The sequence below is a fragment of the Python bivittatus genome, unplaced genomic scaffold, assembly GCF_059951505.1.
Source record: "Python bivittatus isolate LINGU-HERP-01145 unplaced genomic scaffold, Pbiv_v1 ctg000330_np1212, whole genome shotgun sequence".
Taxonomy (NCBI): domain Eukaryota; kingdom Metazoa; phylum Chordata; class Lepidosauria; order Squamata; family Pythonidae; genus Python; species Python bivittatus.
This window is the reverse complement of record NW_028277058.1, coordinates 9,173,068-9,198,711: the sequence shown is the minus strand read 5'-3', so window position 1 is coordinate 9,198,711 and position 25,644 is coordinate 9,173,068. Positions and strand designations below refer to the sequence as shown.

Genomic DNA, 25,644 nt, shown 5'->3' with positions numbered 1-25,644 from the left:
ATGTGACCAGTAATACAACCAAGGCATCTCACTTCTCCAGTGCACTGGACTAGGCCTTCATTTGATGTGGACAGGAAGGGCAAGATACTCACTCCACAACTGTGAACAGATTGGCCTGGTCTTGTTGCATTAGTTGAGGGGTGATTTTTCCCCCGAGAATCCAGGGGGTAGGAAAACAGGTAAAACTACAATGGGAGTCGCAGTGGCTTTCTCAGAGACCAGGCCAAACCAGAACTAGTACAAATGGATGCAACATCTTATAGCAATAGCAATTAACCTCTCTCCCTTTGATCAGTATACCTTTCAACTGGACTGTTTCAGAGGAAATAGTTATCATAACATAATATGTAATGTTATATTGCCAGAGCAATATAGAAGCACTCGTACAATTATTTTTATTATAGTGACATTTTTACTGCAGAGTCAGGCTCTAAAATTGGTTAATATATTTCTTGCCAACTTTCTGTAAAAAAGTAACCACAAGGTGAGTTCAAGGTGAAAAATCGTGTGTTTTATCTTCCTCTCCCCTTTCCCCCTTCACTGTGGTGTTGTTTATGATTGACCTTAGTAAAGAATATAAATTATGACGACCATTATTTTAATATTGATTTGCATTTGAACAGCCCTTCCTTGCCACCCTCTGGCTCTACCTGAATGTCCTGCTCTCCACTGTAATTATCTTAAATGATTCTCCTAAAACTTCAGAACCATTTCATTCTTCCATGAATGAATATTTTAAATTACTATTTAATTTTTCTTCCACAAAAGCATTTCCCCATTTTGATGATCTTTGCTCCTGCTGATTTCTGTGTTGACTTTTTGTACAAGGCATGCTAGAAGATGGTGAACGAGTCCTTGATTTCACCATGCAGGGCGTGCACGTGTGCAGCGGATGTTAATAAAGCTGAAAATAATAATTCAAAGTTTACATTCTCTACTCACAGTTATATTTTTTATTACTAACTCACTCTTTGTACTTTGTGCTATAGGAATTTCGGGGTTTAATAATACCCAAATACTAAATACAATTTTCACCAGTTTCTGCTCTTGAAATATCATTGGGTACCTTAATTACATTTGTGGATGCTCCTTTGCTGACACAGGCAGCTCCTGGAGAGCTGTACACGGACACAGATTTTAACACTGACCTGCTTTATTCAGTCCACAAATAGCAACCGGGCTAGAGGAAAGAGAACAGTGCCCAACAATGGAGTGGTGTCCAAACTCCATGCCTTACTTCACAGAGGTTCTGCCCGTTGCCCTAGCTTGTGCATAAGGTATTGTTGTTTTATGGCTACAACAGCCTTACTACTACCTCCTCTTTCTTTTCCCATATTTTTTCAGTCAGGGCCAATTCTGTTCTAAATTAGGAGTTTTATAAGCCAGTACAGACATTCTGGGATTTAAAAACGTAGTCTTTCGTGATGCTCTGTTTGAGAGCATACATGAATGGGAAAGATGGAACACCAGTGCTTAGAGAACGGGATACAGTCTAGCAGTATGTTTTTATTGACTCCTCTGCTCTAGCATTTGGTAAAATTTTGCATAATGCTAGGCCACCCATCACTCATGCAAAACTACTACTGTTTTCTCTGAAATGCAGAAGCTAAACATTCTTTCAGTGTTTTAGGTGATTTAAATGCTGTTTTTGGTAGTGAATGACTTGCGACTGTGTAAAATGCATCTGTACTGTAAATTAAATGTAATTATTTCTGTGTATCACACAAAAAATCAAAGTGTTTTTTTTCTACTATGGGCGAGGTGAAATTTGTATTGTGTTTCAGAAGAACAGTATAACAAGATGTGTTATGCTAAATAAATCAGACATCTGAGGACTATTTAAATAAAACATCTGCATGCTTGAATGGGACAACTGGTTTTGCAATAACCTCATTCCCAGAGAATTTTGTTCCTACTTATATGTCAAATGATCTTGAATGATTGTGGAAAACCCTTGAGTAAAATTTCACTTGAAATTCAGTGTTATTCTTCATATATATAGTTATACAGTACCATACCTTTGGAACATCAAGACCAACTTCTCTTCCAAGGAATCAGAATAACTTATAGTTTATAGTCCTTTTAAGTGCATGAAGTCTCTTTAACAGCTGCGCATACCTAGCTTCAAGTCCAATATTCCAATATTTAGTCATAGCATTGTTCAGATGCTCACCAGAAGGAAACCAGAAGCAATAAATCTAGTGATTCCACAAAGATACTTTGCAGCACGAGGGGGCACAATTGCTACATAATCCTGGGAAAAGACATCATTGCCTTAAAGAGTTACAAAAAATATATTCATATCTCCACATATTCCAAAGCATCTTTTTAAGAATCAGATCCAAAACATTTATTTACTTATATTTCAAATTTGTCACCGCCCCTCTCACATTGCACAGCCCTATTGGATATGCTGCACACTTGCATTCTGGTTTTTATTAACCTAAGAATACATAAATGGAAGCTTTCTGCTCAATATGTATGTATAATCCATACCAACACCTATTTGCACTTTTCATTAGGTGCAATGAAGCTATGTGTTAGTATGGTCAAACAGGATAGATGGCAAATTGGAGCTCTCTCCAAATTCATGCCAGCTTTCTCCCTGCCTAATTGTAAGCAAAGTGAACACTTCTCTAGATGGCTTGTTGGCCTGACTAGTCATCTTTGAGTTGATCTGAGAGATCTCAACATGGCAGGTTGCGATTCTTGGGGTCTGCAAGAACTTCAAAAAAGCAGAACTTCCTGGGCCACCACTGTCCCTAGCTGACTGGGGAAACAAAACCTCCTTCACCTAAAGACTAGCAAAGGAGTGTTCATAATAAAGCATAACTACTAGGGACTGATCATTTAAGGAATCACTATTATAATGTTGTCTGGTCATGCAGCTCTTCAGGAGATACCTGATGCTCTTTCTCCTATTATCAATGTATTTAACTGGCATGCAAGAGAGAACCTCCTGCAAATTCCTAGACTATGGACAGCAGTTCTTCAGTCATATTTAGCATCCTCCTCTCTTTTCACCAGGTTTTTACTTGTTGAGGGTTAATTTTAAAACAATTTCTATTTTAATGATTGTCGCTCATCTTGATTATTCAGTTCAAAGGCAGGATATAAATCAAATAATTATATACATAGAAATAAAATCTTGTGGATGAGAAGTATACCGAGGTCAAGCAATGGCTGTGTTGACATGACAGAACCACAAACAAATCAACCATATCTTAGCTGACCATCTTGTTTCATTCTTGTTAAATGACAATGTTCTGAAGTAACCACTTTATCTTCTGAACTGAGCTTTGGTCAAATCTGATATATACCCCTATTTTCTATTATCAGTGTTCATCAACAAATAACCAACTACTTTAACAAAGTGAAGACAGGAAAATCAAAAGGACATATATAGAAACTGGAAAGAGGATGTCACCAGGCAAAAGGAGTACATAAAATAGAGATGTCAGGAAAGCGAAAGCTCAGAATAAGCTGACATTAGCAAAGGATGCCAAGTACAATAAATAAGGCCCTTTTGGATAAGTCTGGAATAAAAAGAAAAGAAACAGAGGCCAGCTGTTCAGTGAAAAGGCAAAGCGGTAACAGATAACAAGAGAGCCAGTTTGGTGTAGTGGTTAAGGCCTCGGGCTAGAAGATTGTGAGTTCTAGTCCTGCCTTAGACACAAAGCCAGCTAGGTGACCTTGGGCCAGTCAGTCTTTCTCAGCCCTAGGATGCAGGCAATGGCAAACCACTTCCAAAAATGTTCCAAGAAAACTTCAGGGAATTGTCCAAGCAGTCACCAGGAGTCAATGATTGATTGACTACTGATTTGAGGACACAACAACAAACGATAAAAATGATATGCTCAGTTTTTATTTTGGTTCAAGCCCTCTGGCAAAAGACTTTTGAAAGCAAAGCAAAAGCCAAATATGGTCCAAGAGTGGCAGGTCACCCACTAATGGTTTAAGGAGAAACCCTGTCAAAAATTCAAGAAGCCCCAACACAGAGAAATTCCTGGTTCGAAGAAATAACCTTACAGCTAAATTTCATTAAAAACCAAAGGAAAATTAGGAGAAAATTCCTTTTAATGAAACAAATGAATGAACAAGACAATATAAAAGATAGCAGTAGTTTTATTGCTGATCACATTAGTATTTTCTTTTCCTTGCCAAAATTAAGTCCACAGCAAGCTGGGAGCATTTAAAAATCACAAGAGTACAAACTCCCATTTATCCTGGCACTTTCATGCTTTGCTTTTACTGATGTGAATTGTGTAAGAATAAAGGAACTTCACAAGTTCAATACATCATGCTTGAGAGATTAATCACATGGTCAACCACTTAAGAGCTCCTGGGGCTAGAGTTTCCAAGCATTTGCTTCAGCCCAGCCCACGTATCCTCGTCTACCTTCAGCTTGCAAAGAACAACATGGGGTTGTCTAACTTTGACACCCAGGCTGTATCACTCAGGATACCCAGTCATTTGAACTGACTGCTTATCAAATGCAGAACAGTAATATAGCTAGTCAAAAAAAAAAAAATTCTGTAGTACATATAAAATACAGTATGATGCACTTTTCAGAATTCAATAAATATGGCAACTTAAGCCACCAATATTCAACATGAAAAATAGATGCAACATTTTTTTTTTCTTGCAATCTATAAAGATGCTGTCTTTAATTGCATAAATAAGGACAAAACTTCACATTACTTTAAAATTAAAGCTAGCAGATTTATATTGCATATACACAAGGAACCTAATCTGGATCTGGATATCTCTTATTGAAGGGGGCTTTGATGTGGTTCCAATTTGTCTCTCATCATTTCCATTTTAATTGCCAAAAAGTGGTTTATTAAAAAGTTATCCATTGAAGCCCTTTTTTGGCTCAAGATGTTCAAATCAGAATATTGCATAAACAGTTTAATCTCTTTTCCCTCCTACATCAGAATCCCAATCTGGATTGGCTCCCATGCATATTCTCTACAGTAGAAGAAGAAAAAAAACATAGTTTGTAGTTATGTCCCAAAGTAACCTGTTGTTTAGCCCACAGAGCAGCTAATCCATGATCTGTAGTTACAGAATCATAAATGCAGATATAAGTACTGTCATGAGATCAACCTCTCCTTCTTCACTTTCCCCTTCTGCCTTTTCTCACATTCAGCTTATAAACTTCTGGGTTTATTAAGTCACAATTTTATTAAATCACAATTTCCCATGATGATTAAACTGGAAAATGTGGTTTGCATTCTCTCTACAATCTTGATTTGCAAACTGAAGTTGAAACTGTGGTTTACAATCCTGATTTGTAGACAGTATTTAAATTACAGCTTCTTAGAGACTGTGAAAAACTCAACAAGCCATGAAGTCTTCTTTTAAACCATGTTTACTAGAGGAGAAGGGAAAGACGAAGATGTAGATGTAGATGTTGTGTGTTTACACTATAGCAAATCATGGTTTCCTTGAGCAGCAATATGTTTGAGCTGATCACAGAATTGAAATAGTACAAAAGACTGTCTATACTAAGTATCTACTGCTAGGCACCTACTAGACTCCCTTTCCCCAAATCAACCATGTAAATCCTGATGAAAATATGCGCCAGGTAACAGGTGATCCATAGAAAACTTCCTACGAAAGAGATACTTCCACATTATTTAAATAAGCCAAATCATACACTAATATAAAATTCCAGAAAGTTAAGGATAAAGTCTAAGCAAAGTTAAGTATGCATTATTCTCATTGATTTCAGTGGGACAGTTAACTGGAGAGATCATGCTTCAAATTCTTACTGAAAAGTGAGTAGGGTAGGAGAAAAATTGAAATACTTCTCCAAGGAGCTTTTCTTTGGAAACAGTATAGGTTCTCTCTTTAGTAAATTGAGTTGAGTTCTAGCAAACACACATATGAATAGAATTATCTCCTTAAAAGTGAATCATTCATATATATATATTTATATATACACACACAGACATACAGACACATACACACGAACCTGTCAAATATAACAAGTACACTTAGGTATTAATATGTAATTTTTCTTTAGTCCACATAATTTAATTTGAAAATTAATAAGTCATTAAAAATTAAATGTTTCACATATTTCCTTAAAGAAAAGTGATGCTACAATAAGATTATCTTCTTTACAAAAACCCAAACTTCCATACAGATAGCAATTCTACTGTACATACACACACTTTATTATATACATGTCTATCCCTGATCTTTTAGTCAATTACCACAATTATTTTGTAAGAAGAGTTGTAATAGGTTCTTCTTGAGCAATTTCTGTGCCTTAGTGGGACAAACCAATTTTTTGTTTGCTTGCAGGCTATGAGACTTTGATGTTCCAAAGAAATGTTCCACTGATGTCCTAGATGTTGTAATGCACAAACAAGAGGGAAGATCCAAAGTGTCACCTTTTACACAGGTGTGTTTGCAAGTGGTACACTGCTACGTAACAGGATTTCATGCATGGATTTCACTGATAGTCACACTCCAAATGTAAACTATACATCTGCTATACCATATAACCTAACACTCTGTACACAGTATATTGCTGAGCGTTCACATCAGTGTATCCATGACCACAGTGCTACTGTGAATTATTTTTCTCACATCCAACACTGTGTGCTTTATTAAACTGATAAAATTGTAGTATTTTCAGTTTTGTTTTGTTTTTTTTAGATTCTGGAAGATCTGAGTTCAGGGTTTTCTTGGCTATGATTAACAACTGCAGAGGAAGCATATCTGAATGCAACATGTTCAAGAGTTGTGGCTTGCCAGTTACTGTTCCTTGAAAATGAAATGGAAAAATTACTTAAATTATACATAACTGGTACACACTGATTGTCTATGGCCCTATTATCTGTAGGGCTTTCAGCACTGAACAAGTTGTCCATCCTCAATCTAACAGAATTGTTGAAGTGAAAACTTCAAATAGGTGAGAGCCCTAACATTATTCCTGCCTATTTTTTTCACTCAATAGTATGAGACTAGTGATCTATCTTCTACATGGTGCATAAAATCTCATGGAGAATGAAGGATACATTTGTCATTACTCTATAAAACAATTATTTTTAGTATTACAACTGTAACAAGAACAAGTTTTATGAAAAAAGAAAAACAATTAATTGTCCTTCCTTAAGAGCATCTTCATTCCCTGCCCACTTTTCTTTTCTGTGGCAGCTGTATTAAAATGCAGTGTCCAGGATTCATAAAGATGGCTATATTCAAACTGGAGAAATCACAAATTGGCTGATTGCTCTACAGTTCCTCCATTTCAAAGTGTGTGTTGAAGCTGTTTGCCATAGTAGTGTGCTCAAGGATCCTTGTCAGGCTGGGTTTTAATAACTCCACAGAATGACATGACAGGTGCTGGGTGGCATCGTTCTTCAAAGACAGCATTTGATCTGCACTTGGATCCTGGCGGTCGTAATAGAGAGCCCACACCAAAGTAATAGTGAGGATCATAGCCAAAATTTGGGTAACCCCAATGGAGATTCCTAGAAATCGAAGCACCTGCAGCTGCTTAGTTCCTCTCAGGAATGAGTACATCTTTTTGTCACAACCCTGTGGAACAAGAGAAGAAAATTCAGCTATAAAGGAACATGTCTAGGCTGTGCCCAGAAATGCCTGACCCGTGAACAGAAGTTCTGAGTACCTCAAATGGGGCTGCCACTCTCTGATTCTGATCAACGGACTCACCATGATGCCATAATCTAGGCTACACATAGTACAGTTTTATCAGATTAAGTTGGCTACTTCATATTTATTAAAAGCCTTTTCCAGGATATGATGTATTAACCTGCCAAGGAAGGAAAACCTTGTGAGTTCAAGTGGTGTTCCACTGAACTGGACTCAAGAGGGAAATAAAATATTACAGGTGAGTGACTGGCTATAAGAGAGATTTGATAATTCGGGGACCACAGCCAAAGTTATCAGAATGACAGACTGCTGGCACAGGTTGCATTTCACATGGATTGGTAAAAATGCAAGTTAGTCCTCATTTAGTGACTGCCTCAGACAGCAACCATTTGCAGTTCTGATGGTGATGAAAAAGTAACTTTGACACCAATGCCCAATTTACGACCTTCACAGCTTCTCTCTCTGTCACGTGTTCGCCATTACAATCAGTTAGTACATGTTGTCTTGTGCCTGTTTTCCCCCCCCCCCCCTTGCAGAGTGTAGAGACTGCCTAAACAAGCTATCTCTTCCTGAGCTGCTTTTCTCCTCAGTGCAACCCATCCCTAAAAAGTGCTACCTGCAAGTTAACAAGCTCAACTTTCTGACCTTAAGTTAATTAGAACCCCCTAGCCAGCTTGTAGTGCTGCCTGAAATTGACCAGACCTTAATCAGTTTCAGACTAAAGGCTTTGATCAGTTAATCAGTTTCACACTAAAGGCTTTCTTTTGCCTCCTAAGCTGCTGGCACAAGAGTGCTAGGCAAACAGCTGAAACTAATGCATTCCTTTCAATGATTATTCCCCATTGTGTGCCTGCTTACTCTCTTGTAATCCCTTCCTCTCCAATGAATGTAAAGACAAACATCAATTCTCCTCTTGCTAATTATCCCAGCGCTGGGATGAACATTCCAAAGTGTGGGGGAGTGGGAGGATTTGCCCTTTTACTCAGGTTCCTTATGAGTCAAGTTCTGGAAACCTTCCCGCCATTTAGGCTCACCCAGCTGTTTGGAGTCATATCCTTCTAACACTGTAAAGCAAAGGAAACCTGAAGTAAAATCGTAACCACAGTCACGGTTGTGTGATTTTTCACTTAGCGACTGCTTTGCTTAGCAACCTAGTTGCCAGTCCCAATTGCGGTGGCTAAATGAGGACTACCTGTATTTGGACAAAGCATAGTAAGGCTCATCAGAATGGTTTCATATTGAATCCTGTGGGAATTAGAGCCTGTGAGCCTAATTAATGTAAGGTTCTCAGACAAAGACCTGTACTATAAAAGAAAATGAAAGTTTTGCAGTAATGAGGCCTATTAGAGCATTAAAAAAAAAAAAACAATCACACAGAACATTAGCTGTGCATAGCCTTCATTGCTAGTGTTCCGAGTATGGGAAAGGAACAAAATGAGCTTGAACTCATACTAGGAAGAAAACATATATGATTTAATAGGTATAATGAAGACCTGATGCAATGACTCTCACGATTGAAATATATCAATGGAAGAATACATTTTGTTCAAAAGAACAGAAAAGGAGGAAAAATTCCACTCTATGTTAAAAGTATCAATACCTGCTCAGAAATCCAAACAAATTAATTTTGCAATACTGTACAGAGCATCTGTGTTAAAATAAATCAGAGAACCAATAAAAGCAGTACTATTTACTACTGCCTGTCCAACTAAGGAAAAGCTGTGGAAAAGGCTTTCCAAAAGAAAATGCAAATAATAGAGAAAAACAAAATTAAAGTGATGAGGGGCTTTAGTTAATCCAGCATCTGTACCAATTTTAATAAGTGTAGAAATAGCAAGTTGTAGCAAAAAAGCTACGGGAAAAGGCGTATGTATGAATAGAAGCTCTTAAAAAAAGGAAGCACTGAACAATCACAAACAATTCCAATGAAGATCAAAGAATGAAGCAGAGTACAAGCTGCCAACATGGCTGCACAAAAGGTTCTGTGAAGATATGAAAAGAGACACACATCACAGAAAGAGGGACAGATCCCCAAGGAAGAGTACATACAGGTAGCCCAGATCTTCAGACTGTATGACTGCTATAACAATCATGGGTCTATGACAACATTATCCATCTAACATCTGTGAGGAAATGTTTTATTTTCAGCTAGCAAGTGCTTTCTTCTCAAATCCATATTCAATTTGGGATCCAGGCATCTAAAGGATTTTTCAATATGCTAATACAAGTAGTCCTCACTTAACAACGGTAATTGGGACCAGCAACTGTCGCTAAGCAATGCAGTTGCAAAGGGTGATGTCACGTGACTGTGCTAACTTACAATGGCAGTTCCGGCAGTTCTGGTTGTGGTTGTTAAGCGAATCCTCCACAGTTGTTAAGCCTGACATCATATGATTGCCATTTGTGACCTCCTGCCACCTTCCCCATTGACTTTGCTTGTTGGAAGCTGGCAGGGAAGTTATAAATGGTGATCATGTGACTGCGGGACGCTATGACTGTCATAATTGCGAGCCGGTTGCCAAGCACAAGGACACTGCAATGGCCTTAACTTTGAGGACTGGCCATATGTCTCCTCATTCAGTGCCGTCATAACTTCGAACAGTTAACAAGTAGTCATTAACCAAGGACTACCTGTATCATTTTCCAACTGACTTCCTCCAGATATATCCACCCACAGAGGTTTGAAGAAAAGACCTTCTCAATTGTCATGTCTTGTCTATGAAACAATCTGTTCACTGAGATTTGCTTTTGTCTTGTGCATGTTCTTGTGACCTTTCAGTACTAGAGAAGGTTTTAAAAAAAAATCCCATGCTAATTCTGGATTTTTGAATGTATTTTTAATTATACTTCAACGACATCCTGCCAACCTGGAAAGGGGATTGGATTATAATTCTTACATAAAAATAGACGTAAGTAATCAGATATGTTACTAGAAGGCTGCTTTTGAGCAATGCTAGTTACACAATTTTAAAAGTCCAAGTCATTAACATTTTTTTTCCTTTTTACCACAAACCTTTTAACGTATTCACATTTATTTTCCATTGAAATCAGTAAGCCAATTCTCTGTAGATTTCAAAAAGTAGACTAAATTTCAAGTCCTGATCCAGACATTTAATAAACATTCGAAATGATTAGAAGAGTTTGTTTTAAAGGCAGAAGAGAAAAGGAATGAAGAGAAAACAGCATGAAATTGAATAAAAGGGTTCCAGATTTCTAATGGTGGAAATTCAAAAGGCCAATGCAACATACATCTCTCACACTTGTTTTTTCTTTGCTTTGTTTGGGTTTTTAGGAATACTGGAAGCTTGTGGCAAGTGAGAAAAAAACCCCACTTATTGTGTCTCCTATAACAAGTCACTAACAGCTGTCAAATTAAAAGGTTAATAGTTCATCTTCAACCTCAGACAAAATCCTGTACTTAGATGATTGAAGTATGAAGAACGAGGATAAAAAGAGCAGAAATCTAATTTGTTGAAGCTATTAGCCAATGTCTGTAGCTCGTAGTCTTATCATAATGTACAACAGTAAGGTGGAATTTTTTTAAAAGGTTTCTAATAGAGGATGACCAAACACATGGGCAGGAAGACAGGTTAGGACATTTGGCTATGTAATCAAACTTCCCATTCATTAAGGTATTTTACTGAATTTTAAATATACCTTAATGTTTTATGTTCCTTTATAAAGAATTTTGATTATTGGCTGGATTAACAGTGGCACTAATAGCAATATTTCAATAGTATCCTGCTAGAAGAGGGGAATTAAAAAACATAAGGGTCATGCCAATTTTATCTTCAGAAGACTGACTCTATTTCAGCAGAAAAGCCAGCTCTGTATGAGCTGCCCATGAAGCATTTAACTTGAATTTTCAAATTAACCAAGAGTAAGGCTATCAATGGCTGTTGGCCATGGTGGCAGTACTATCTCCAAGTTCATAAAGAGCATACATTTAAATACCACTACTAGGGAACACTACTTGTGCCTTGTTTGTGGTCTTCCTGGATCAGAACAAAACCAGGCAGGACCTTGTTATGCTCCAGTAGAACCTATAATACAGAAAAATAACTCATTTCCTTATAGAAAATGGCCCAGGATTGGACTTTAAATTTGTTTGGCCCCTGAAGGCCACAAGGGATGTATTAGAAAGATCATGACATCATCAAAGTGAGAAGGACCAACTTTTGTAGCCCTTTTTCTGGAAGGGTTTGGAATTGGAGGGGTTAAGGCTGAAAATATCCATGTGACCCCTTAAAATCCTCCCAACCTCAATCATCGTTTTCCTACCTATTCTGGGGGAGCTCTGAATGCCCCCGAAGGAGTGCTGAGGGACTGCATGTAAACCATTTCTCATGGATGCTCATCCCTGTCATAAAAAACAAAGTCTAAGTACCCCTATCAATGTCCTCATGTAGCAGAAGACTTTAGGGTGATGTGGTTATATTGCAGGTGGAAAGCAGCCACAGCAAATACAACACACAGTTCCCAGGCTCAGATGCAGTTTTTTGTTTAATGTCTTACCTCCTGGTAAAGGTCGCTAAGATCTTCATGATGTGCCTGTTTAGAGCATCCTGGGAATTCCCTCACACAGCAGGAGTCAGGAGGCCAATCCATCTCTGTCATTTCCAGCCAATCCGTGAAATACACCACTCCACAGCATTTAAACTGCAAAAGAATCGTTGCCCAACCATGATGCTCAAGGACCACAGAATGCTATGAACAATCTTGAGTTGCATTCCAGCCTGCATCTTTTCTAAAGGAAACCTTATTCTGAATATCGATATTCTAGAAGACACAATGCCTCTTTAGAGATGAAAAGAAAAATAGCTCGGTACATTATCCAAGCCAAACATAATCTTATCCTTCCACTTGTACTTCTTCCATTTTGATTGAACTACATAAATCACTTATGTGTCTGAAGATAGATGAGGTGTTGTGTAAACTTCAAGAAAACCTAAATGAGATTCTTCCCAAAATACAAATGTGAAAGTTATCCTCCAAACCTCAAGGCCATTGTTTCCCATTGTGACTCATCTTGGTAAGCAAAGCCTCTGCTTTAAAAACAAAACAAAAAACAAACAAACAGAAAACAAAAACAAAAACAAAAACCTGGCATGCCTATTAGGAAATCAGTGTTGTCTTTATAGCAAAACAGCCAGAAAAGGGCCCCAAACTTTTTTTAAAAAAAATCCTTTCCCAGCTAAAATTATGTGCTTTTAGTGAAATAAAGGGGTAGGTGCCCACTAAAGTGTAAACCAAGTGAATTCTAAATACTTTCAAAAGTTAAGCAGTAAGTGGTCAAAAATAGCATAATGTTAAAATGGGAAATACACCAAATTAGTTTTATCCCTAAAACTGTAAGTCAGCTTTTCTAATTAAGCCACCTAAAAATCGTTTTGGGCCTGGAATGCATTTCACAAGTATGTCTGTTTCAAAAGCTAAATTTGCATATTTGGCAAGAGAATGCTATTGGAGTTTGGGCATAATTTACAGAAGGCTTATGGAAGGAAATATCTATTAATAAATTGTCACTTCTGTGCTATTAGGATTGGATCAAAGTAATTCTTTTTTTTGACAATTTCAACTTTTTCATTTTCCAAGAACAAGTTTCTAACCCTCATGACAGAATCTAGATTTCTAAATGATATATAACAAGAGGCTGGAGGAGTAAAAATCTTTGCTGGGTTTCTGAGTATTAACAAAAACTCCAAAAACTGTGTCTGATAGAACAGACTAAATCTCAAATAGAGACTATACAACATGCAAATTATATGAGGAATTATGGCCTTTCTGTATCTTGTCCAACTGTCTCTGGACAAGTTTAAATGTCTACCACACAAAGAGTTTTGGGTATAGAAGCTCAAAGAGATATAGCCACCTTTAGTAAGGCCAGCACATTGAAATGGGTGTGCCACTATAAATGCACCTTTAAAATGGAAAAATATTTAAACACGAAAATGTCCAAGTATATTAGGAGGGCGCTTGCTCAAATGAGATTAGAGCTGTTAGATACAATGGTTAAATATAGAAAGTTTGACCAAGTTCCTTGCCATGAACATACATGTATTTCTGGTGTCCCAGAGATAGGAAGACATAGCACATATATTATTTGAATGCCAGTTGTATAGTAAAGAACCAAACATTAGACAAATGGCCCATTGGGATCCATATTTTAGAACAACACATGTTATATGTGGTCAGAGGCCGAATAATACATTCAATATGACTTTTTATTTGAATAAAACAGTACAATTGAGAACTGCATATATGGATCTGACTGGGGTAAAATGTAGGGATGATACAAAAATATGAAATTTCTTTTAGTTTTCTCTTTTACTCTGTTTTGTTACACATGGTCATCATTGTCTTGTATTTTGATATGTCTGATCTGTATCTATTGTATTTAGCTGTGTTTTATAGATTTGTTTTATGAATAGCTTTGTAGATCACTTGGAAAGCACTGGTTACAGGGCAACTGGGAAATTGGATAAACACATACAATTTCTCTGAATAGAAAGATGATCTTGAAGAAATTTTGTTTAGATTTGTGTTCAATACAGTGGTGGCATAAGCCTGTCTTCTGTACTTCTGGACCTGGTCCTTGCTTTGTAATAGCGTCCTTCTCTTCTACCAATTCTCATGTGTGTCCAAGTAAGTGATTTTGGCATGTCCATAGTTAGCATTTATGTATTTACAAGGCTTATCTGCCAATTAAGTTCAAGCAGACTACAGGCAGCATACAGATAGTAAAATTTTAAAAAGTTTACAATATAACAATAGTCTAATAATAATCATAATCTTTTAGTGGATGCACTGAATATTAAGGTTACATCAGAGACCTACTCCAAAAAAATAAAATTAAACTAAGCCACTAAGGAATGTTTATTTCTTCCTTAAAATTTACTGCACATTTACTGCTATCTGTGTAAGAATAAGGGATATAGTCTTCTCATTTGCTCAATGAAACAGGAAAAAAGTGAACTGTAATTAGCACTGATGACAGGTTCTCACCACAAGTGCTCTCTCTGTAACAATTTCAGAACATAGAAACCTACCACCCATTAAGGTTGCAGTTGTTAAAAGAAGACACCAGAGTACAAAGAGAATAAGACCATCTTTTTTCAGGATAAACAAACTAGATTTTTTTTCAGGCTTCTTTCCCTCCTGCCCACCAAAAAAAAGACCAACCATGGCTCTGTTTTTTCCTTAATGGTTAACCTCACAGCTTTTGAAGAATGTAATTCATTAATTGTCCCTCCCACCCCTTATTTAGTTGTTTCTAAAACAAACTTATCAAATTCAGCCAGGAAACTTTTAAATACACAGAAAATCTGTACTACTGTAACAGATTTCAAGTACAGCAAGAGAATGACACCCAATTAAACTGTCTGTGTCTGGCCTGCAAACAAGTTTCTGGAATTGATGGCTTTTATCATGCGGACTTCATATATTTGCTATATAATGATTCATTCTTTTTAAAAATCAAAATATACTTCTGGGCCCCTGCCTCCATTAACGTACAAATTGCTGCTGTTCTCACCTTCAGTTTCATGCAAGAAATAAAACTGGCCTCTATCACAGAATAGCAATCCTTGGAAACCTCGCTTGTGATTGTCTGGAAATAATTAGGCTTTCTTAAACTTTACTCCCAGAGCTCAATTTTAAACCCTAAAGCTTTCAAATCCATTTTAAATCAAAGCCTTCAAAGAATGTGAGATATTTTCACCAGGTACATGTTAAGTTTTTTTTCCTTTCCGTAACATATGCAGATCATTCCTTTTACCTATGAAGAGTAATATTACCATCCTGATTCAGGCTGAAGGTCACAAACTCCAGTACTATATGGCTCAGTTCACATGTAGAACAAAATCAGGATTTTAACCATGTCCTATTGAATGATGCATGATAGCCTGGTAAGTTGATTCATGAGACATACTAATCCTGTATGTTGGACTGGGCTCAGCTTCAGGCACACTCAAAATCAGGGCAAAATCAGTATTTGCCTTCCCTTGTTGTTTATCCTTGACTTAACTTGCTTAACTATAATATGACAAGAGGTGGGGGAAGATTATTCATTTTATTGATTAATGTATTAGAATTAGTTATGAATTATTGTCCATCACATTTACAATTGTAAGGTACTATTATCTATAAAAAGATAATTAAAAATCCACATCTAGCTCATTTAATTTGACTACATAAAAATGCAATTTATTAATTCATAGACATGATTGATTGCTTGATCACTTACCTCTCTCTGGAAGAAATTCCAAGCATGGGTAAGCCAATGATAACGAGGTAAGCCATAATTTATCATTCTGGCTTTTAAAGTGACCATATCTGACCACTGTACAGGGACCTGAGGGGAAAAAAAATTAAAAGAATGTTCAACCACCACAATAGAGAAAACAGAAAACAGAAAACTGTAAACATAACAGCAACTGCAGAAATTGCTTGTTAAATACGCTTCTGAGCTACTTTCTGAAGTGGAATAGCTGCAAAGAGAGAAAATTTCCTTTCCTCAGACCATGAGCCATAAAGTAAGGGTATTAATGTAAATATGTTTATATATAACCATAACATATTCATCTAGCGTTTTTCAAATTGTATTCACATGCAATCCTTATCTCCTTTTCAAGGCTATCTTCATGAGAGAAATTTGCAGTATCAGTTGCTCAGTGTGAGCTTGAGCTTGATGTTTCATTACAGAAAAATAATGTATTCTTGCTCCAATAACATTTACAATGTTAATGTTATTGATTAGAGCTCCAAATATTCAGCAGATTCATTTATCTTCTAGAGGAAGTAGACCCTTCAATAAATAAAACCCTCAAACACATGGCTATTGTTTTTTTAGCCAATGCAAGAGCTGATCAAAGGAATAAACCAATAAAATAATCAATTGACTTCGATGTTGAGTATGAAATGCATCAATATGTTGATATATAATTTCATTGTATTTATTCTATTGATTGCTTTTTTAAAAGTAAATTATAAATTTTGCAACATTAATACTTCAAAAGCATATTCCTTTTCACATTTGCAAGACACACTAACTGGGTGCTAAGAAAGTATTTTATTTCCAATTTCAATTTCAAAAGGTAATACCACTTTTAGATGTACATCTAGGTGTGTTTGGTGATCATAAGCTAGACATGAGCCAACTGCTAAAAAGTCAAATGCTACCTTGGGTTCTTTAACAGGGAACACAGAGTCCAGATTATGGGAAGTTATTATTCCACTTCACCCTAGTCAGATCCCACTGGGAATATTGCATCTGTGACAGGGCACCATAATTAAAAAAGGACATGGACAAATTGGAACAAGTCTAGAGGAAGACAATCAAGACATTAAGGAATCTGGAAACCAACTCCTATGTTGAGGAACATGGCTACAGAAGAAATCACTGAGACAACATACAATAGCAGTGTTCAAATATCTGAAGAGTTTTTCCATGGAAGAAGGAATGGACTTATTCTATACTGCCCAAGAAGACAGGATCAGAACCAATGGATTAAAACTATAAAAAAGCAGGTTCAGGCTTGACATAAGGAGGAACAGGTTGCCACATGAGGTCAAAGATGTTCCAGTGGATCCTGCACTGAGCAGGGGACTGAACTAGATGGCCTTTAAAGTACTTTCTAACAACATGATTCTATGATTTTCATGTACCATGATCTGCATTAGAGAATGAATAAAGTTAAGCCAAATTTTGCTTCTTTCAACCCAGTAATACTTTGAATTAAGGCTGATTTTGATAGCTGTTTATATAATCACTGTTGGCTATTTATCTATTGTTGCATTCAGATTACTAGGTTAGCTTTTTTTTCTTTTTCTTTTTCTTTTTTGCGGGCACGGGTGGTGGAATAGACACTGTGTAATAATTTAGATGATATCCTTTCCCAGTTGAGTTGCAGGTATCTTCAGATTTAGATGAACTCATTTCCATGGCCTTTATTAATTTAAAACATTATTAATGTTTTAAGTGCCCAACAGCCAAAGCTTTCTGGGCAGTTTACAATAAAACACACTAAAAATACAATCTGAATAGAAGCATGTACAATAAAATAAAAACACCATACAAACTAGACAGCTGCAAGGTAGTCATTCAGACATTAAAACATGAATTAAAATGCAATGAAAAGCCAGTTAAAAAACCTGGGGAAATGAAAGGGGCTTCACTGGCACTGAAATGATGCTAACGTGGATACCAGTTGAGCGTCTCTGGGGAGGGTCTTTCATAAATGGAGTGTCACCACAAAAAAACTCTCCTTCCTTACCTCCTTTGGCAAAGGGACCTGCAGAAGGTCCTCATTAGATGATCTTAAAGTCTGGGGAGGTAGATACAGGAGAAGGCATTCCTGGTCCTAAGCCACATCCTTTAGGGCTAGTGTGGACCCCTCCAGGACAGGCAGGATGTCACTTAGATGCTAAGTATCTGTCCACAAAGAGTATCTCTGTCTTGTCTGGATTGAGTCTCAGTTTATTGCCCCCCATCCAGTCCATTACCCTGCCCAACTACAGGTTCAGAACACCACTCCCTCATCTGTGTTAAATGAAAAGGAGTGGAAGGTAGATACCAGGAAGATACCATAGCTGATGGTATCAAAAACTATCAACAGAGAGGTCCAAGAGGACCACTAGAGGTACACTCCCCCTGTCCATTTCCCAGCTCAGATCATCCCACAAGCTGCCCAAGGAAGCTTCTATTCCATAGCCATGCATGAAACCAAACTGAAATCTAGAAAATCTCTCCTCCTTTTCCCAGTCTCTCCATATGACATAATGAGTTAAAAGAAAAAAAAAATCTGAAAAAGCAAAATCATCGAAGTTGAAAACAGATGGTACAATAGACTTTGTCTTTACTTTTCACCAAGTTTTCACAACATATAAGGATATATGAGTCCTACTGGATCAGACCAAGAAGCTATCAAGTTCAGTATAGAGTTTTCAGAGAGGTCAAACAGATGTTCAGGAGAAACCCATGATTAGGACTATGGAAATTTCAAAACTTTCAGGGTAGGATGGTTGGTTGCATCCTCTGCTCTTATTCAGCTTTGCTAGTTCTTCCTCAAACTTCTGCTCACAGCACAGGGGTTTTGTTTACTTTAATATTACGTCCATGTAGCTGACATATTGGCTAGTGGAGTGGGGATCCTTGGTTAATATCGGTTAGGTTTTGTTGTCCCATTTATATTAACAGTATATATGCATTTTGTGTATGAGAGAGAGAGGGAGGCAGGGAGGAAAAAGAATTGTTTCCTGTTGGTAGTTATGCTTCCTATTAATTAATTGTGTAGTAAAAATGAAATTACCATGCCATGACATTGAGTACTATGTTAAATGACAATCTCAGAGGAAACTGGAGAGTACATTTCAGTACTATCTGCTGGGTCACCTGAGGGTATTCTGCTGCAGCTACACATGGAATTAATTGGTTAGCTAAGCTCTCTTGCTGGAAGCCCTCCTGTTTTGTAAAGATCAACACACGTAAACCTGGAAAAAGAGGAGCTTAATCTAACCTAGCGTCTAAGCAACACAACTGAAATTTCAATCTTAAATTTAAATGGAGATTTCAGGGAATGTCTGGTCATCTACACAACACCTTTGTAACTACCAGCTGGCATCTCAGGTAAAAATGTTGCTGTTCAGTAGTGGTGATGTTCACACTTATTTATTTATACCCTGATTTCACCTGCAATGCAAGTGATTGAAAGAAATTGTGAACATATATCCATAGTCCTTCTTTGCTAGGGGCACCCTTCAAATCCCAATAATTTCCCCACATACAATAAAAAGATAACAGCATGCATTTTTTAAAAAAAATTACATACTTTTATAGTGAAGAAAACAGCATACTGCAAGAAATTATCTGGAGGTTCCAGAATGAAGATAAGTTTACATGATTTCGTTATTATCAGTGTTTTCATATCAAGTAGACACAAACTTTTCTGGACTTCTAAATAAAATTTATTTATTTCCAAAAATGCCCAGGCCTAACCTTAAACCAGCATATGTTTTTCATGTTCTTTCCCACAAGTTTATACATGGAATATATTGAATGCAAAACTACATTCTACATGAAAAGTATCATTTGTCAAATAAGAAACAAATCAGCCCTTTCCTTTTTTTCCCATTTTTTAAAAGGTTTATAAATGCCTGCATTAAAAAGCTCTTCTTTGGGCATTCAGGTTTCCACTAAATTGACATCAAATTGTGATACAGCATAGATTGACTTTGGCCCAGTATCTTCCTTAAATTCAATTGTTTCACAAAACTAGTATCGAAAAATAAACGTTCTTCCCAGTATTGACTTAAAGCCTCTGCAATGAATAGCAACCACTGTGAATGAAGCAACACATCTTCCTGGTTAAACATTTTATATTATTTCCTACAAAAAATGAATCAGTTCAGTTCTGTTCTAATAGGAAACAAGGTTTTCCTGCTATGATGGCAAACTAGAGCAGCGCACCCCAGCCCAGCCACACTTCCTCCTTTGTCTTTCCTCTCCTCTTTTATATGCCATGGGAAATAATGGAAAGCTTAACTATCCCCTGGATCTGGGGAATCATGGTCAATATACTAGCAATGGAGATTAAACCTGGATTTAAAATCAGTTTGATCCTGGTTTCTTCTGAATAACAAATGGTTTAATACAGGAGATAAGGAGATGTAGTAAGTTAACTTCTAAACCAGATGTGGAGAATTGTAGCCCTCAAGATATAGCTGGATTCTATGTAAATCATCCATGACTGTTGACCATGTTGGCCAAGGCTAATGAGGACTGGTTCCCAACATATCTGGAACACTATATGCCTGACCCCTGTTTAAACCATGAGCTGTAATCTGTAAACAAATGGCAAATGTATTTGCTGAAATGATACAATTTACTCAATGCTTGGATAGGAGACTTTCTGAGAATCCCACATATACCTCAGTGATAGAAGAAAGGCAGTATATATACTGACAAATGGCAAAGGGATGTTCAGTTCAAGTGTCATTTCTCTACATTAATAAAATACCAAGGCAATGTGTAGAAAAAGAAATCAGAAAGAAAATAATCATAAATATTTCTAGATAACATTTAGGCATTACACATACTTCTATACTGGCCAATCAATTCAACTCAAGGTGGTTTACAAGAATTAAAAAAAAATTCAAAGTAATCAAAAATAACTGCCTAAAATCAAGAATATAAAAACAATACCAGGGGGAGAGGCAGAATATCACCAATAATTATAGACATATTTACTTAGACTGGATTTCCGCAAACCACTGATTTGGTAGATCAGTGATTGTCTAGGATTTCTGAAAGTTTCAGTTTCAATTCATCTGAAGGATGCTAAATTGGGGAAAGCTGTGACATCAGTCCAAGGTAAGTATACTGAATGTAATATACTGTATACAGAACGAACAAATCTTTGAAAGTAGGGCGACAAAGACAAAAGATTGGCTTTTACAACAGATGGAGACAATTAAGGTGTGTAAGTTAAATATAACGTAAGTACAAAGGGAAATACTAAAAAGAAATAAGGAAAGTTTCCAAGGTATTTTACATATACCCATATCAATGGGAAAACACACACACAAGCCATGCTTGGACAAACATCTGCATATTAAGCAGAAATAAACAAATATAGAAAACTGCAATGTGACAAAATTTATGGAGGTAGTTAGCACAAAACACTACTTCATATATGAATTTGCTTTTCCTTCAAATATTAAAAATTGTTGAAAGGACAGAAATGATGATTAATACTTCAACTGAAGAAAAAAACAAAATAAATATGCATCATGGACAATGCATCTGTGATGTATTCACAGTAAAATGCTATTTTTTTTTAAAAAAAAGATCAAACTAAGATTAAAATAAAATTTAAAAAAATATAAAAAGCCTAGTGAACACAATAAAACCAAACGTTTGATCCTAGTTTTAATTTTGTAAATGGAAGGAACTTATACTCTGGAGGGTAGAATTCCACTTGCTGAATGGATAGTCCTGCAAATTAAACTCCTATTCCACTCATCCAACCACAGGTATGTATTTATTTTGTAAATATACTTCATTTGATTTAAATGAAATTTTGAACTGAGATGCAGTGTTAGTTAGACCAGTCCCACTGATATTACTGTCAATATTTTATTTTTATATCACTCTTCCTTGAAATTGCTCATACAAGTATACAAAAAGAATACATCTTTAATGTGCAAAATAACAACAAGCAGTAATAGAAACACCTATCCTAAAACCAGACAACAAAACAGTAAAAATATAAGAATATTCATTTTCCAAAGACTATGTGGTCCTAAAATAGTTATTATCCTGCATCTATAAGTATCTTCAGTTGTAATTTAAAACAAGGGCAGGATCAGCCATATTTCCCTTGGAAGAATATTCTACACCTGGGATGTTGCCACTACAAAGCCCTTCTCCAGACCATCACACTTGAGCCATATCCACTGATGGAACCAAGCTCAGGGCCTCCACGGCTGAATTTAGAACTTCTAGTACCTTAAACACTATATTCATGGAGGAGTACTTTCAGAGACAAAACAAAGTTTTATAGACTAATATTAACACTCTAACTTGGCCCCAGAGCCCTCAGGTTATGCTCTGTGCCATGCAATGAGTTCAGAACGGTCCATTTTCCTAATTTCTAAGCTTAAGTACTAATTTAACTAACTTAAATCCCACTGAACATAAGGCTGACTACATCTTCATCCAAGCAAAATAATTCAAAGCAATATTTAAAATCAGAAAAAATGTACTGCATATCTAGTATAAAAGTGGGAAGCAGGAAGTATTTTAAAGCATCTTAAAAAACCATGCAATGTATACAAGTTTATACATTTATTAAATTAGTAATGAGGATAGTCTACATTCCTTGGTTGACAAATCAGATACCAAGTTCCTTTTTGTTCTTTTACATTGAAGTAATATTTTCTGTTGTCCTGTTTTAAAATATACACATATTTATTTCAAAACATATCCAGAGTGACTTCCAGCAATAGACTTTGCAAGCTAGTAACAGCATTTTACAGATGTGTGGATGGAAGAAACAGGAACACAGTCCACATAGTAATTGCTAGAGATCCCCAAATAATAGAGAAATGCGATGACCTTTGTACAGGCCCAGCATCAACCGAAAGGAGGGCCATTATCATCCTGCAGACCCCTAGACCTTGCTGATCCTCCTTCTTGGGGGCATTGTCTGTTCATCTGCCCAGTTAGAGTAAGGCCCACTGGGGAGGCTCTTCCTGAAGCTCCTAACCCTTCTACAAAAATGTCTATTCCTTGTGAACATTTTCCATTTGCATCTGTTTGCATCCACTTTGCAGCCCTTGCCAAGAAGCCTCAATTCTCTCAAAGCATTTCTTCATCAAAATCTCAGAGGAGGATAGCAGCACTCATGGGGTGAATGAAACACATGAAGCTATGCTTCCATTTTTATTCTGACATTTCGACAAAGTAATATTTTTAACTGTAGTTATATTTGGAATGATAGCCTCTCAGTGGAATGCATATAGCAGGCAAATGAATTTTGATGAAAACTGTTAGCATGCAATTTCAGCTGAAGGAAGTGCCAGAAATTCCTTCAGTCCCAGAAGAAAGAAAGAAAGAAAGAAAGAAAGAAAGAAAGAAAGAAAGAAAGAAAGAAAGAAAGAAAGAAAGAAAGAAAGAAAGAAAGAAAGAAAGAAAGAAAGAAAGAAAGAAAGAAAGAAAGAGCAGTAACACCATGACATTATTGTGCTAATGCTTACTGCTGTTAAAAAGGTTATTGGGTTTGATATATTTTAGCAACTCTGTACAAAACTCTTTTCATTCTCTTCATAAATAAGTACCAAATGGAAAAAGAAGACAGGAGAATTCAACAGCTAGCACAATAACATGCCAGTTTGTTTTCTTCATTCTAATTATACTTTTCCCTTGCAAGAATGAATCACTTTTCTAGTCTGAAAAGGGAAAGGACAGAATTGCCTCTTTAATTTCTTAGACACAGCTGCAGTTTTAGCACAAATATCTATATTTACAGAAAAGTATCCATTCAAAAGTGTGGTTGCTACACAATATTAAACTGCTCAAATAAACTGTAGTCTTGATCCAACTTTAATAACTAATCCTAAATAAACCTGATAAGATTTTTTTTTTTAATGTATGATTTTAAAATTTTGCATTTGACGTAAATAGGATGGTTCTGTTTTGCTGCAGATGCATGGATGGTTTTCTGGAAATAAACTTTAATGAACACACCAGGGCTTACATCTCACTCAATATTTATTGACTGCATGCATTTATCTGCTGGATTGATATCCTATCTTCCCTCCAGGAGCTCAAGGCGCTGTACGTAGCACCGCCTCTTCTCATTTTTTCCCAACAGTGAGTTAGGTTGGGCTGTGAAAGAGAACCTGCACAAGCCACCCAGTGAGTTCCCATGGCTCAGGGTGGACTTTAAACTGGGCCTCCCCAATCTTAGTCCAACAATAGTCACTACATCATATTATAATTCTCATATTGGAGACCAACACAACTTTGCTAACTTGTTTTGATGGTTCCAATAGCACCAAACAGAGCAAATGTTATCTGGATTAGGGTGAGTGCCTGGTCATCTAATACAGAATATAAAGATTCAGCTTCAGAAGAAATGAAGCACTGGAAGAAGAGGCATGCTGCAATGATTTCAATGAATGTGGTTTCCACACACAGTTGGCTTTAACAATTATGGAAAGTGCCACTGAAACGGATGACATTTTCCAACCCAAAGAATTTTGTTTAAATATGCAAAACTGGATTGGTGGGTTATATGGTTAGGTAGACCATTAACACAGCTCTTAACTGTCACACGGTGAAGATTTTGTTCCTCCATTGTACAGGAAGCCAATGCAGACAGACTTAGTCAGAATACAAGTTTTATGTATATGTTAAGTTTTTATTCATGTTCATTGAAAATTCTCTGAATACATGAATCAAGTCCATATTTTTATATCTCCGTGAAGTTAAATTCTTCTGAATGGAAATTTGGCGCAATTAAAGAAAAAAGAAAAAGAACTCAGAGATTCAGATTTCCAACATTTATTATTGTATGTGTCATATCAGATACAAAACAGAATCAACACTTCCTTATTAAGAGAGTAGCTGACAAAAAATTCATCTCTGCTGACATCTGGCCCTACTTACAGCATTTAGCTCCAGGAAACATTTAAAAAAGGAAATGCTTCTACAGCAAAAACAAAATAATAAATATATAATAAAATAATAAAACAGAACTTCTCTGCTATCTAACCAAGGAATGGCTAGATTTTTTTTAATGTAGAACAAAAATCTGCATTTATATAACAAGGCACCTAAGAACAATCCCAAACAGATCACATTAAAGCTCATTACAAGTGATTTTCATATAACTTACTTTCATGTTCAAGAAGCATCATATTTGAAGGAAGGAATTGTACCAAGAATTCAATATTTAATAGAATCAAAGTCTCTGAACAAGATAATTTTTTTCCTCATACGCACATACTCACTGTAATTTCCTGTTCATAGGTCCAAACACCACAGGCCAGTTCAACGCAGAATATCACGAGCAAACTTCCAAAATACTGCAGAACACAAAAAAGCATTCCATTTTTTATTATTTTAAACTAAAACACATCTTAGAAGGGTGTCTTTTCTACCCATAAACCCCCAAAAGAATAAATATAACTCCCTTAAACAAAAGCATAAACCAGCTAAACTGGAAAGCGTGCTTTTGACAATTTTAACAATCTAAAATAGTAACCTAAATTTTGTGCTGCATTATTGGACAAAGCTAATTTAGTTTTAATTTCCTGAATATTCTTTTTTGTTGTGGTTGTAGAAGGGTTGTAGAAGCTAAGAAGGGTTAGGCTTGGCTAAGCCATGGATGAGAGACTTCCACAGAATCCTAGACTAGACTAAGAATTAAAAAAAAAAAAAAACTGAACCAAAGAGGCAACAACAAGACAGTTTTGCACTTTTCCAAAGAGAAGACTGCATGGGAGGGC

The 25,644-nt window shown here is 36.4% G+C and overlaps 1 protein-coding gene across 5 annotated transcripts in view; it reads right to left on the bottom strand.

The window, feature by feature from the left end:
• Positions 1-4,107: 4,107 nt before the first annotated feature.
• TSPAN12 (tetraspanin 12) overlaps positions 4,108-25,644 on the bottom strand; it is a 61,049-nt gene continuing 39,512 nt past the window's right edge. For all 5 annotated transcript variants that reach the window (XM_015887380.3, XM_088141689.1, XM_025164074.2 and 2 more), the window contains 4 exons: positions 25,147-25,221; positions 15,878-15,985; positions 12,148-12,291; positions 4,108-7,557 (listed from right to left, as the gene is read on the bottom strand). In XM_015887380.3, the coding sequence (XP_015742866.1) occupies positions 7,252-7,557; positions 12,148-12,291; positions 15,878-15,985; positions 25,147-25,221 (633 nt within the window). In that variant the 3' untranslated portion in view covers positions 4,108-7,251. The remainder of the gene's footprint in view (positions 7,558-12,147; positions 12,292-15,877; positions 15,986-25,146; positions 25,222-25,644) is intronic.